Source organism: Petromyzon marinus, chromosome 38 (assembly GCF_048934315.1).
Source record: "Petromyzon marinus isolate PM22_M1 ecotype Great Lakes invasive population chromosome 38, UKy_Petmar_22M1.pri1.0, whole genome shotgun sequence".
Classification (NCBI taxonomy): Eukaryota; Metazoa; Chordata; class Hyperoartia; order Petromyzontiformes; family Petromyzontidae; genus Petromyzon; species Petromyzon marinus.
This window is the reverse complement of record NC_133704.1, coordinates 3200525-3213546: the sequence shown is the minus strand read 5'-3', so window position 1 is coordinate 3213546 and position 13022 is coordinate 3200525. Positions and strand designations below refer to the sequence as shown.

Genomic DNA, 13022 nt, shown 5'->3' with positions numbered 1-13022 from the left:
ATTGGCAGATGTGTTGGTGCCGATCGTGTCGGGGAGTGCCGCTTTGACTGCTGCGTGACGCAATGAGCAAACGCCCTGGCTTCTATCATCATCATCATCAGTTATTGTCAATCTACTGCTGGATGAAGGCATCCAAGAGTAGCCGACAATTGTCCCGATCCCGCGGTGTCATAGCAGTCCACCTAACAGCTGCCTGCACGCGAGACAATTTCATCGTCCTGTCGTGTTCCAGATGAGATGTGAACACTTGTGATAATAAACTTGATTTGAAGCTTTCGTGACTGCAGGAATTACTCTTTGGTTATTTCGGTGAAGTCACGTAGAAAGAAAATAAATAATAGAGTACGACGTTTCGATTGCAACGCAAGCAGTCGTCATCACGTAGAACTAAGCTTGAGAGACAAAACACAGACACGGAGACACATTTAGTTCTACCTGATGACGGTTGCTTGTGTTGCAATCGAAACGTCGTATTCTATTATTTAATTTATTTTCTTTCTACGTGAGTTTACTTGTGATCATCTCTCTGGGGCGTCCCCTTACTCCCCCTGTGCATTCCTCTTCTTCGGGTGCTGGGCGTATGAGCTCATCTCAAGCCAGGGTGGGGGACAACGGGGGAAACACCTCCTCCCTCATTAGTGTGGTGCACGTCAGTTCAGGGTTCAGGGCAAGAGTTCGAGAGGTCTCCTCTCCGTCCCCTCTGTCCACGAGCCGGGGCCGTGGCGTGCAGCTAGCCACGAGTCTTCGTGTGTGTTGGCGGGATTTTGTTTGCATTCGTGCATCTTGCCGAGCAGCGAAACATCGGAACAGCTCCCTAGCGGAGGTGTTCTGATGCTTTGCTGATGTATTTAGAGGGTAAAAGTGCAGCCCTGTAATTTCTCATTCACGCCACTGCTGGTGGAAAGGTCTCCGCGAGAGGGAGCTCTCGAGAGCCATTCCTTGTCAGACGTATTGGAAGAGGTGGGATTACCCACACTACACTCCATCGTATGCTACTTACCGATTAACTCACTTCGGTAAACCCATGTAAACTGCTATGATTGACGGACAATCATAACCGCGATCTTCGTTCATACAGCTTTAAACATTTTAACATAAATGCGTGTAACACAACCAACCAAACACATTTGCAATAGCTAAAAAGTGTTTAATAAAACATTTGATCATTATCATCAGCCATGTTCAATCCACTGCTGCGGTATAATAATCCACTTGCTGATGTTATTGCTCTATGGTGGATGACTTCTCGGACGTGTTTCGTTCATGATGAGAGGCACACAAATCATAGTGAAGCTGCTTGCACGATAAAATAAATAACAGACAGTTGATTTGTCGCTTTCGTGACTGCAGGAATTACTCTTTGGTTATTTCGGTAAAGTGACGTAGAAATATAAAATAATAAATTAAATAATACCATACGGCGTTTCGATTGCAACACAAGCAATCATCACCAGGTACAAATTAAAGAGAAAATAAACCTCGTCAACTTAGAAATATAATGCAATACAGCACAGATAGTCGGCTAACATAACAGTCAACACCCTACCTGGTTGTATTGCATTATATTTTTAATTTTACTAGGTTTATATTCTTGGTTCTTTCGGTAAAGTCACGTTTAAGGGAAACAATAAAATAATAAGGGAAACAATAAAATAATTATAAAACTTTTTTATATATTATATATATTCTTGGTTCTTTCGGTAAAGTCACCAAGAATATGAATCACTGCAGTCACGAAAGCTTTAAATAAAATGTTACTAGGTTTGTTTTCTCTTTCATTTGTACCTGATGATGATGGCTTGTGTTGCAATCGAAACGTCGTATGCTATTATTTAATTTATTACTTTCTCTTTCTACGTTACTTTACCGAAAGAACCAAAGAGTAACACACATTTATGGATATCTATATAAATAAAGACCTTAATGTGTATGTGTCAAAAACCTCTCGGGTACTTCTCGATAAGGTCGAAAGCTGAACATTGGTACATAGGTAGCTTTTAGGACACAAACAGGAAAAATATGAAAATCCGACATCTCTATTTTAAGTGGCCCATGAACATGATTGTCCGTGTCATTCAGAAACCGTTCAAAATATGAGATTGTGGTTTTTTCGTTTCATAGAGTGTTAAACAGCAAATAAAATTTAAGCGAGAACCATTTATCTATCTTTTATTGTTCCGGAGATATTTCGGATTCAAGCGGGTTTGAACGAAAAAATTACGCATTTTATGGTGTTCAAATATGAATAATTCGAAAACGGTGAAAGATAGGAGCTTCCCCTCATAGGGTATTAAGTTAATCAATTTTTGTTCTTGCTAATGAAAAGGAACGGAATCTTTCCATTGAGTGGTTTCTGATGAGTACGTCTTTAAATATAAGAAGATGAATCAAGTAAACAATTTTTTTGTTTTGCGGAAAAATGCGAATTTTTGGAATAGATGTCCGTGTCTGATCGTAGATAAAAAAAAAATAACATCAGGTTCATTATTATATATTTAAAACTTTTGCCTGGCGAATCATGAACTAGTCTTGAAATAAAGTCTTGCACCCCAGTGGATGCGCGCAATGCAGACACGAGGCACGATACATCTGTAGGGGACATCGGCGAATGACTGGAATGAGAGGACCAAGAAGGCAGACCCCCACGAGTGGGGAAAACACCAGGAAAAACATTAAATCAGCATCGCCTGATTCCTCCCAAGCCCTGTGTGACCCAGCAATGACCACCGATTGCTGACACGAACGCGGCGCTGAGAGAAGCGTCCAGGACCTGTGCTATACGGCCGCACCCTGCATCGGAATACCCCCCCAGGGCACCGAGTCCATGCTGGCAAGGTTCATCCCGTGGCCCTGGCCTTAATGCTTAAGCCATGCCGTAACTGGAGAATGGGAGTCGGTTCATTGCTTGAGCTCCTTGCAAGGTTTTGTTTTCACCAGGGTGCGATCTCAACAGAGGCCAATCTGAGTCTAAATCGCAAGAGTGACCTGGGTCATTAAAGCCATAAAATCAGAAACATAAAACACAGGACCAGTAACGAAGACAATATAAATCGGAGCAGAAGAGAGTGCGGTGTCTTGCAGTTGCACGGTACCAGCGGCCACAAACGCCTCGTCACAGAACTGGCTGGGCCTGTGGCGGCGCTCAGCACAAACAAACCGAGCAATTGTTTAGAGCTCCAAGCAGCTCGAGGTGTCATAGATTCACGAACAAATTAAGGATCCACCATATATCAGCTCGAACTCAATTCCATATATTAATAAGCGAATTCATACCGACACAGTACTGCTAATATGCATTTCATTGTAATGAGCCAATTACCTTCAATATTTCACAAATATTAAAGTTATGCAGCTTGGCACGCCTATGTTTTTTTTTTGCCACGCCTATGGTTTTTTTGCCACGTGGCACAACCAAGAATATGTTTTGCTAAGGGCCTCTAATGGAGCTGATCATTGCTCTCTCAACAACCACCGCCCTGACAGACAGCCTTGAGACTCGGTGAGGCTTTCATGGATAAACAAAGGGCATTGTCACCATTACTGTTTGACAATTAACTTCGCAAAAATTATGGTCTCGAATGGGGTTCAAATAATTACATTTGATATGTATGAAAAAATAAAATAAAGTTCACAAATCTCTAACAAGAGGAAAACTCGTGAATTCTGAATTAAGAGATACCCCGAGTGATTGACGCGCTGTGATATTCCCGTGATGAGGCGGCGCGTGAGGAATTCAAGGGCGGGGCATTGCCACGCCCTGCGGATGTCCGTGTCACAGGTCGTGATCGGCGCATACACCCCGAAACGGAGAGCAGCACTCTCGGCCCATTGCCAACGAGTTTAGTTTCACAATTCGATGTTGCTACATCCTCCCATTGAGTTAGCGGTAGCGCCCTCTGGCGGACGTACCGTGCAACTGCAGCTGAGTAAACATTTTAACTGGTTAAATTTTGACTTAAAGCTTTCGTGACTGCAGGGATTCATATTCTTGGCTCTTTCGGTAAAGTCACGTAGAAGGGAAACAATAAAATAATAAAAATATAAAACAATAACTAGTTTGTCGCTACAACGGCGACACTCCGATGTCTATCGATTTAACACATTACATTGGTGATGCTGCTGCGTTTGCAGCGGTGGTCAAGCACAAATATTAAACAACTCAACGCATTTGAATGGCCTTTCCTTCTTTCTAGCACGTATCATTAATGTGCTGATGAGAGTTCCAAATCTAGAAATTTTCAGCATGGCTCGAAATATAATTGTACCAAGTCTCCTGCTTCTCACCCAAAGTGCAAACTTCAAACCACTAAACTTCTCCGGTGCCTCATGGCGGTACGACTGGCAAACTCGTAACTTTACGTATGACTTACTTGAAGAATACGTGTAATCTGTCCATTAGAGGTTAATTCGGAACTTTGTTGGAGTGGCAGCCTTGGCAACGTGGTACAAACCACATCCCAACAGTGAAAAATCACGTTTTCTGGAAAAGCGTAATTCCCCAGGCACGCGTCAATGCCTCCTCGATTTTACAAAGACGCTTACGCTGAGGACAAGGGGTCGATTGGTGACTGTAATAATCAATTACTTACAATTGAGCAACTGATATGCAAATTAGATGCTCATGTTATATTCAGGTTAAAGAGAGAACAACATCGGACAGACGAGATGGAACAAACGAGCACAAACTGTGTATGCGTCTCTCTACACCCTGGACACCCTGGCCAATTAGATGTTCCACCTCGGCAAAACATGAAATATTAAAAATGTGAAGTTGTCATTACCTATTTTAAAGATTTGTTTCCCTTTAACGCCAAAGTGTTGTTGGTGAATGCGCTGCGTATGCTGCCATCTACCTCGTGTGCACAGACTGGGTCTGCTTTAATCTCCTTGGAGTTCAGCAAGACAAGCCGTTTAATGCTACTGGCTTGGAGTGGCAATCCTCATGTCCGTGTTCAGCTGAGGAGGAGGTCACGTCACAGCAGGCTACTCGAGTTTACGTCTCTCCGTGCAATGAATATCACCACGATGGCCACCACCAGCAGGGCAGACACGAGGAACGCAGTCGAGACTTGCTCAAAACCTGCAAGACAAGGGCAAAGATCCCCCCGTATAGCCTTAGCAGATTGTTGGGGCAAGTGCTATTAGCGAGCACCTATGAAGGTCGCCACGGTACACGAGGAGGTGGGTGGCAAGCACCACGCCCGGCCGCCTTTGTCTCCCGAGTGCCAATGTTTACACACTGCAGCAGGTACTAATTTGAGGCTGAGTCGACCTAGGGGAGACCCAGGACCAGTTCGAATAATCGTCACTGGTGTTGGCCGTGAGCGGGAATCGAACTCGGGTCGATGGGTTCCTATCGCAGCACGTTAACCATTGCACTACCGCTTCCCTCAAAACCTGCACACACGATGGTGCACTATCATTATCTTTGCGGCGTGGAACAACCAAACAAATTGAAGGAGGCAAATTCTCAGAGGGAGACGAATGACACAGCGAGGCAGCCCGTCTCACCCGACGCCTCTGTGAGGATGAGGGCTGGGGTGCTCTCAAACTCCGGGAACACACAGCTGAACCGCCCTCCGTCCGCTGGGCTCCTGATCGGCACGAGAATCGATGAGACGTTGGCCGAGCCGCCTATGGCCACTCCATTCCTGCAGCATCCGACACACACATTAAATAGTTTACTAGACGTAATAATAACACAATGCCATTCGCTTACCCAGGTACATCTCACAGGGCGAGAGGTGTCCTGCTACTTTGAGTTGTTTGGCCAATTCACGTTGATTCTTTGTGCGGGAGACAACCAGAGAAACCCCACCGTGAATGCGAGGGGTTTAACACTCAGTTGTGGTGTGCGACGCAGATGCTGAACTGTCACCCTTTGGCCACCTCGCAGATCAGTGCAGATGCTGAACTGCCACCCTCTGGCCACCTCGCAGATCATCTCTTCGTGATCCACTATCCATTATTACTCCCAAAGCACTGGAGTCACAGGCATATGTCACCACTCAGGGTTCAAAACAAATCTTCTTAATAGACCAACGATGACTCGCAAATTTCAGCGAGACGTTAAATGCATAACCAGCACTGCCTGCAACATCACAGGGGGTTCTAAGATCATTACTTTATTATAGTGCTAACAAAACATGCATATAAATCGTTTATCTGAATAGACCATTTACAGTGTATTAAAATTATATGCAAATCATATGCTAGTGGTAATTTTATGATTGTGGTGTAAAAACTATTATACAAACGAGATACAGAGAATGGAAAACAATACAAAGGCGGGAGCAAAATAAGACAAAAGGGCGTTGAATATTGAACGAAATTGTGACCCTGAATGGTGAAAAGTCATCGAATATCTTAGGTTGGGGTTGAATTTTTACCTGCTTACCGAAAGATGTGAGTGCAGGTGTGGGCTACCTCTTGCCGATTGGCTATCACATTCCTGATTGCCTATTGGCAATCAGGAATGTCCCACAGTGTGATTATTGGTCTCCAATCTCAAACCATGGATCACACAGAAACACCACTTCCCGTTTCGATGATTCGCTGGCAGCGTTTCGTATATTCACCATGATGCTGCTCCTGAAGCTGGCTCACTCACCAGCCTTCCCACGAACACAGACAAGTGGTTGATCATCTTCCCGCCGTCGTCGTATTTGTTAACGTGGATGTGACTTACCAGCTCCACCCGCTGGGAATGCGTCCGTTTGTATTGAAGCACTTGAGGGTGATGAACTTCCCTGGTCTGACCAGGGCCTCCGGAGGGTTCACAATGGCGGTGTCGGAGACTGCCAAAGAGAAAATGATAAGAGGTGTTGATCAACTTGATTAACACGTGGGTGGGACAGGATGCTTCGTTGTTGGCTTTGCGTGAAGTTGTGTAAACGTTATTTCAGCATATGACATAAATATTGTATTAAATATTGTGCATTTTATATTGTGGTTGCTATGAATGAGCTGACGGCTGAGAAATTTGATAAAATAGAAATTTTTACTCACTGTAAACAGAGCTTGTGTTCGCCACCTTTAAAAAAGGAACATCATCACCATCATCATCATTTCTTTATAATTTTCGTGTGCTGTTGTCATTATTTCATGTGTGGTTGTGAGTATGTGTGTATTATCATAATTGTCATCAATATAAATATATACATTACAGCTGATTATCAATCCACCAATGGAAGAAGGCTTCCCCACGCTATGTCGACCATACTTCTCCACGCTAGTCAGTGTGGGAATACAACTTGGGTCGCCGGGTTCTTAGCGCAACCCGCTAACCACTGTGCCAATGTACAGGTGACCTCATTGCAAACGCCAATTTTTGTTTACCACCTCAGCACCGCACCTCACCCTCACCTGGAGCAGCAAGGCCAGAATAAGGCTCTTATTATTACTATTGTAGAGGAGTATTGTGAGTAACCAATGAGGGGGCGAACAGAAGGAGGTGCGAGCGGGTTGACAGTCAAGAATGACGTAACGCCACGGGGGACGTAAGGGGCTTTCGGAGAGCACCTTCGGGAACGTGGGCGGAGCCGAGCTGGGGGGAGGAGTCGGGCTGGGGGGCGGAGCTGAGCTGGGGGGAGGAGCTGCCCAAGGGGTTCTTAAGGGGGACTCCGTGACGGAGGCGGGGTCGTCGTAGGGAGCCAGGGTAAGGATCGGCTGAAGAGGGTCTCTCTCTCCTCGTCACGAAGCGGTGTTGGCTGAACCCCCGCTCCGGGCAGATGAGTGAGAGAACTCATAGGGTAGCCGATGGAATGGATCCAAACAGTATTCAGTGTCCAAGGTAAAGGACCGAGATAGAGTGCACCTACACTGGTGTGAGTGTAGGATGTCGAGTGTGACAGTGTTTTAATAAACGGCAACAGCCCTTATAGAATTCCTCGTCTCTGCGTAGTTCTACTGCACTCCACTATTACCATGCTTGCTTACCCAGGAAAGCCTCAATACATACATCTGGACTGAGTAATTTGCAGCCAATTTTTCAGCATTGGAATATTTGGCCAATATCAGTTTCATTGCGTGTGTGTGTCTTTTAATTATTGTAAAAATCAATGCAGAACAGGTGGAGAACATACAACCTTCACACAGCATGAAAGTTGGGAATTGATCCCAGGATTTATTGCTGTGAGGTGCACGTGTCTCCTCTGCACCACGATGCTGCTCTCACCTGCAGTAACACTGCTGGGCAGCGTGACAGGATGAGCGTGCAGTTTGAGAAGACTGCGATGCACGGCTTCACGCACGTGGAGTTGGTGGTACTCGCGATCACCTCCTGCTGGTCCTGTAGATGTTCAGAGACGGACCAAGGAGTTGCAGGTGGTGTCATTGGCATATTTAACCTCATGAGAACGTAGAAATGCGTTGTCATCGCCAGAAGCGGATCTAGAAACTTGCCATGGGGCGGTGTAGGGGTCCCGAAAAATCAAGCTTGTTAAATTGGGCTCTATACTGCTATAAATAAATATTAAATGCATCCCCTCTGGTAAATAAAAAATACACAATATTTGGGGTCTCAAAAGGAGAGCAATCGACCCCCATTGCTCCCCCTTGGATCCGTCACTGATCACCGCTGACACCGTGGGTGGAAGGCCTTGAGTGAAGAGAGGCATTTGTGTTCCATCAGACTTCCAACGGGTATTTAAAATGAGTGTCATCACAGGTGAGTCTCAGGTGAGCCCGTACCTTGTAGATGGACCAGGTCTGCGGAGCTTTTTTTACGCCAGGAACCTGCGAGCAGTCTGAGCGATGGACCACGTATGGCCCAGCTCCCTCGCAGTTATAGTAGTGCTTTGCCTCTATCTGCGACATCAGCCTGTCTGCAGGGTGCGGGGACACAGGGACATACTGAAACTTTTGGTGTTGGCAAACATACATAGGTAGAAAAATACTCCACCTAAAACAGAGTTCAGTTCCTCAGCTAAATGTTTTATTTTACAGGCATAACTCCCTCCTGTCAAAGCCCCATTTGTTCTTCCATCAGTGCCTGTGTGATTCATTAAACATTTGACCTATGGCAAGCACAGACGACGATGATGATGGAACAACCCATGGAAGTTCATGTCCCTAAGAATTACACGTTTCATGGAGATAGCTCGACTGTTAGAGGAGTAACTGGCAGATCAATATGGCTGAAGTCCAAAGCGTCTGTCAAGAATTAATATTTGTTCTAGATTTGAAGTTTTCGTGACTGCAAGGATCCATACTCTTTGGTTCTTCCCCCCCCCCCCCACCTTCGCTCCTGTTTCCCCTCCCGTCCCCCTTCCTCCGTACTCTAGCAGCCTCACCATTCCTCCCACCCCACGCACCCCCCCCCCCCTGCCTCCCGTCCCTCTCTTACTTAAATATAACCTCTTGTTTTGCAGCAGCTCTCTTGAACACTTTAGCAATTGTTTTCTTGCTGTGGTTGTCCCACCTGATGACGGGTGCTTGTGTTGCGCTCGAAACGTCGTGATTTAATTTTTTTCACCTATGTGACTTTACCGAAAGAACCAAAGATAATTAATATTTGGTTGTCAGTGTAGACCCACATTTACATTTCACAAGAGAATACTGGATCGGCAAATGTGAGAAGGCTGAGTAGGGAGGGTGAAGACATGCTGGAGACGTCATTACATTATTAAACACACTGACGCAAGACTAACCCAAGGGAATACCCTGGGATGTGGGGCTGCCATATTTACACTCGAAACATCAGGTGTGGCGATGCACCTGTCTGGAAATGTGTTCAGATGATCTGAATGTAAATCAGTTACATCAGGTACTCGGCTTATCTACATAACCTGATTGTAACAAGTCTCGTCACTATTGCATCTGAACTTGATTTTGTGCAATACAATATTCAACACAATTTGGATTACGTGTATATGGCGTATGAATCTGACCACGTCCTAGGATGCTGTGCAGAAACAGTGGGAACATTATTTTCAGGCGGTCGGGCAGTCATAGGCAGAGGAAAACAAGAAGGCCTTGAGTGTGAACTTGACCAAGGGCAGTGGGTGGGCAGCACGAATGGCTGTTGACTCCCCACCCAATTAATTGTTCTGGCGTCTTTTCGACACACCCAAGTGCCCTGAAGCATTGTACGGCTTAGGAGCCTCGACAGTAGACATGGCGTAAAGTTACACTGCGCTGTTGTGCGACGTCCTTACCTTGTACAGTTTCCACGCCGAGAGTACAGAGGGCCCAGGCTGCGGCGAGACACAACCAGGGTGGCATCCTCTCAGTGAAGAGCCCCCTCCTCCTGCTCCTCCACTCGTACCCCTGGCTGCCTCCTCCACTGAGCTCGTATACACACAACCCACCTCGAAGAATTAAACAAAAATACAAACAAAATCATAAATACAATTTCCACATGTACGTCAAAACACTCGTTAATGTAATTGGCCAAACATTCCAACCTTCCCCCCAAAGAAGAGTCCTGTGACTAAGTGAGGCTTTCTGGGATCGTGAAAGACATTCTGATGACATTTATCGCAGTGGCTATGTCATCATAAGAAGCATAGTTATAGCATGGACCCCGATGAAAATAGTTATGAAATGGGGCCCTCTGTTTAATTATGCCCCCTCTTCATCGCCCGGTGGCCCCAGCCCGTGGGCCCCTTTCGGCCCGTGGGCCCCAGCGCAGTGTCACCGCCAGCATGCTCCATGGCGACGCCACTGCGTGCCAGGAGCGTGCCAGGTGCGTGCCAGGAGCGTGCCGGGTGCGTGCCAGGTGTCAGAATGAGAGGTGTTGGAGTCGAGAGGGCCACTCACCAGAGCTTCGGCGGCAGGGAGGGCGAATGGAGGAACTCCGTGGCGCACGCGAGAGAGGCTTCCCAGAGAGACGAGCTGATGAGGCACAAGCGCGGGTCCCCTCTAAAGCGAATGCCTCGGATGCTTCATTGACGTGACCAGCCCTGACACCGCAAGTGCCCCACCCCAGCCCAGCCGCAAACCCGCCGGGCAGGTTCACCATCAGACTCAGTGCCATGTGTTGCAGTAAATTTCCACGAAGTTAACAGACCTTTCCAACTGAATAATGCGTGAATCTCAATGTTGTCTTGCAGCACTCCAGGAACTTTTGTTGCTACGACATTTTATGCATAGTAATTTATTGCACTATAACATTTGCTCTATGTTCTGGACAGTATTGTATTTTTCCAGGTCTCCCCTTGGAAAAAGAGACTTCTGGTCTCTTGTCAGTCCACTACTCGATGTGCGTTGAACTTCTTTCGCACCGTATGTAGCCAACCGCGCTAATCGGAGGTGCGGGGAAAGGATCCATACGGTTTGCCCGTATTTTTGTACAGAGAAATTGAGTTTTCAGGTCCATACGGCGTACAGCCGTTTCAATACAAGCAACAAAAAATAAATTAAATTAAATATTTTGTTGCCTATTTGTGTTTCTCCCTTGTGATGAGAATTTGTAGGATGAAAGATGAGATTTATAAGGGCAGGGGGTGAGGGGCCGTTCATAAGTGACGTCACGCACCTGGGGGGGGGGGGGTCAGACATTTGTGACAATGTGTGACGAAGGGGGGGGGTTGAGAAACGTGACGTCACATCAAAATGCGCAACTTTAAATAAATATAGACAACACGTTCTACTTAATTAAATAGACTTTTTAATAAATGTTTTCTCCTACAACATCAGAGTGCAGCGCCACATTAAATACGCACTACAATGACAATAGTTTAAAGCGATTTGAAGCATGTTTTATTTTTTTTGGGTGGGGGGGCAGAGCTTTGTGACGTCATATTTGAGGGGGGGGTCTGACTTTTTGTGACGCCGTGTGACGAGGGGGGGGGGTCAAAATCGCGTGACGTCATTTATGGACGGCCCTTTACTAATAAGGCCTGAATTGGTCGGTGATAAGGTAGGCACTGATAAGGGGTTGACAGGTATGAATACTGTACACACACAAAACTATTAGGTAATAAAAAAAAAACAAGATATTTTGTTGTCTATTTGTTTGTGTTTTTCCCTCGTGATGGGACTTTGTAAGATGAACGTTGAGATTTAGAAGGGCAGGAGGTGACCAATAAGGTCTGAATTGGTCTGTAATTAGATATTTACTGATGAGTTGATAGGCATGTAAACATAATGAAGACCTCCCCACGTCGAGTTGGTCGTGAAATGTGTTTGACCATACTTCACCACACTGGTCATTGTGGTGAGGCGTATGGGGGGGGGGTAGTTATTTACAACGTAGGGCCGACGTTGGCTGCCGATTTTGACGGATCCAACCACATCCCAACGTCGTACCAACGTCATCATGTCTACTTGGTGGTGGTTATTTTCATTGGTGCAGTCTAAGGTCCCAGTGTTACAGATCAACGAAAGTCTCTGCTCACCTCCTCGTTTTTTCAAACCTGAACTTCTAAGAACCTCATCATCATTGGCATTGGTCAATCCGGTATCCACTGTTGGATGAAAGCCTCCCGGAATCAAATGATCTATGTCAAAAACACACCTCTTTAACCTCATCAGCGTGGATAAGAACACATTCCTGCGGAGGGAGCATTGGGTTGCTCGGTCAATGGCCAGGGTCAACGGCGGCATGGTGTATTCCGCACAATATGCCCGACTATGAGGGCGGGCACAAGCCGGCGTGAGTAGGTGAAACGTTGAGTTTTATAATGGCACCACGGGGTGACCAGCCCCTCCCCACCCAGCCCCACCCAGCCCCTCCCCACCCTCCCCTCCCCACCCTCCACCCAGCCCCTCCCCACCCTCCACCCAGGCCCTCCCTCCCCACCCCCTCCCCACCCTCCCCTCTCCACCCAGCCCCACCCCTCCCATTTTGCTCCCAGATGCACGACGGACGGACACAATAATCCCCTGTGGGCTGGTTGTGTAACCAGGAGGTTCCTACCAGTATAAGTAACAAAATACTCTCACAATATGCCCGTTTTCTTGTCGTGTTTGTCTATCCTCATAAAAACATGTTTTTACACATCCCATCAGCCTGACAGTCTGCGTTTTTCAACAGCATTGGATAAATACTGTACAGGGTGATCCAGATGTCTTGTGAC

At 46.3% G+C, this 13022-nt stretch overlaps 1 protein-coding gene across 1 annotated transcript; it reads right to left on the bottom strand.

The window, feature by feature from the left end:
- Positions 1–1126: 1126 nt before the first annotated feature.
- Positions 1127–10861, bottom strand: LOC116950245 (uncharacterized). Its single transcript, XM_032967894.2, has 8 exons — positions 10762–10861; positions 10158–10285; positions 8692–8825; positions 8177–8290; positions 7009–7033; positions 6689–6797; positions 5512–5651; positions 1127–5080 (listed from the first exon to the last, which is right to left on the bottom strand). The coding sequence occupies exons 2-8, from the start codon at positions 10222–10224 to the stop codon at positions 4974–4976; spliced, it is 696 nt and encodes a 231-aa protein (XP_032823785.2). The 5' UTR covers positions 10225–10285; positions 10762–10861; the 3' UTR covers positions 1127–4973.
- Positions 10862–13022: the final 2161 nt, after the last annotated feature.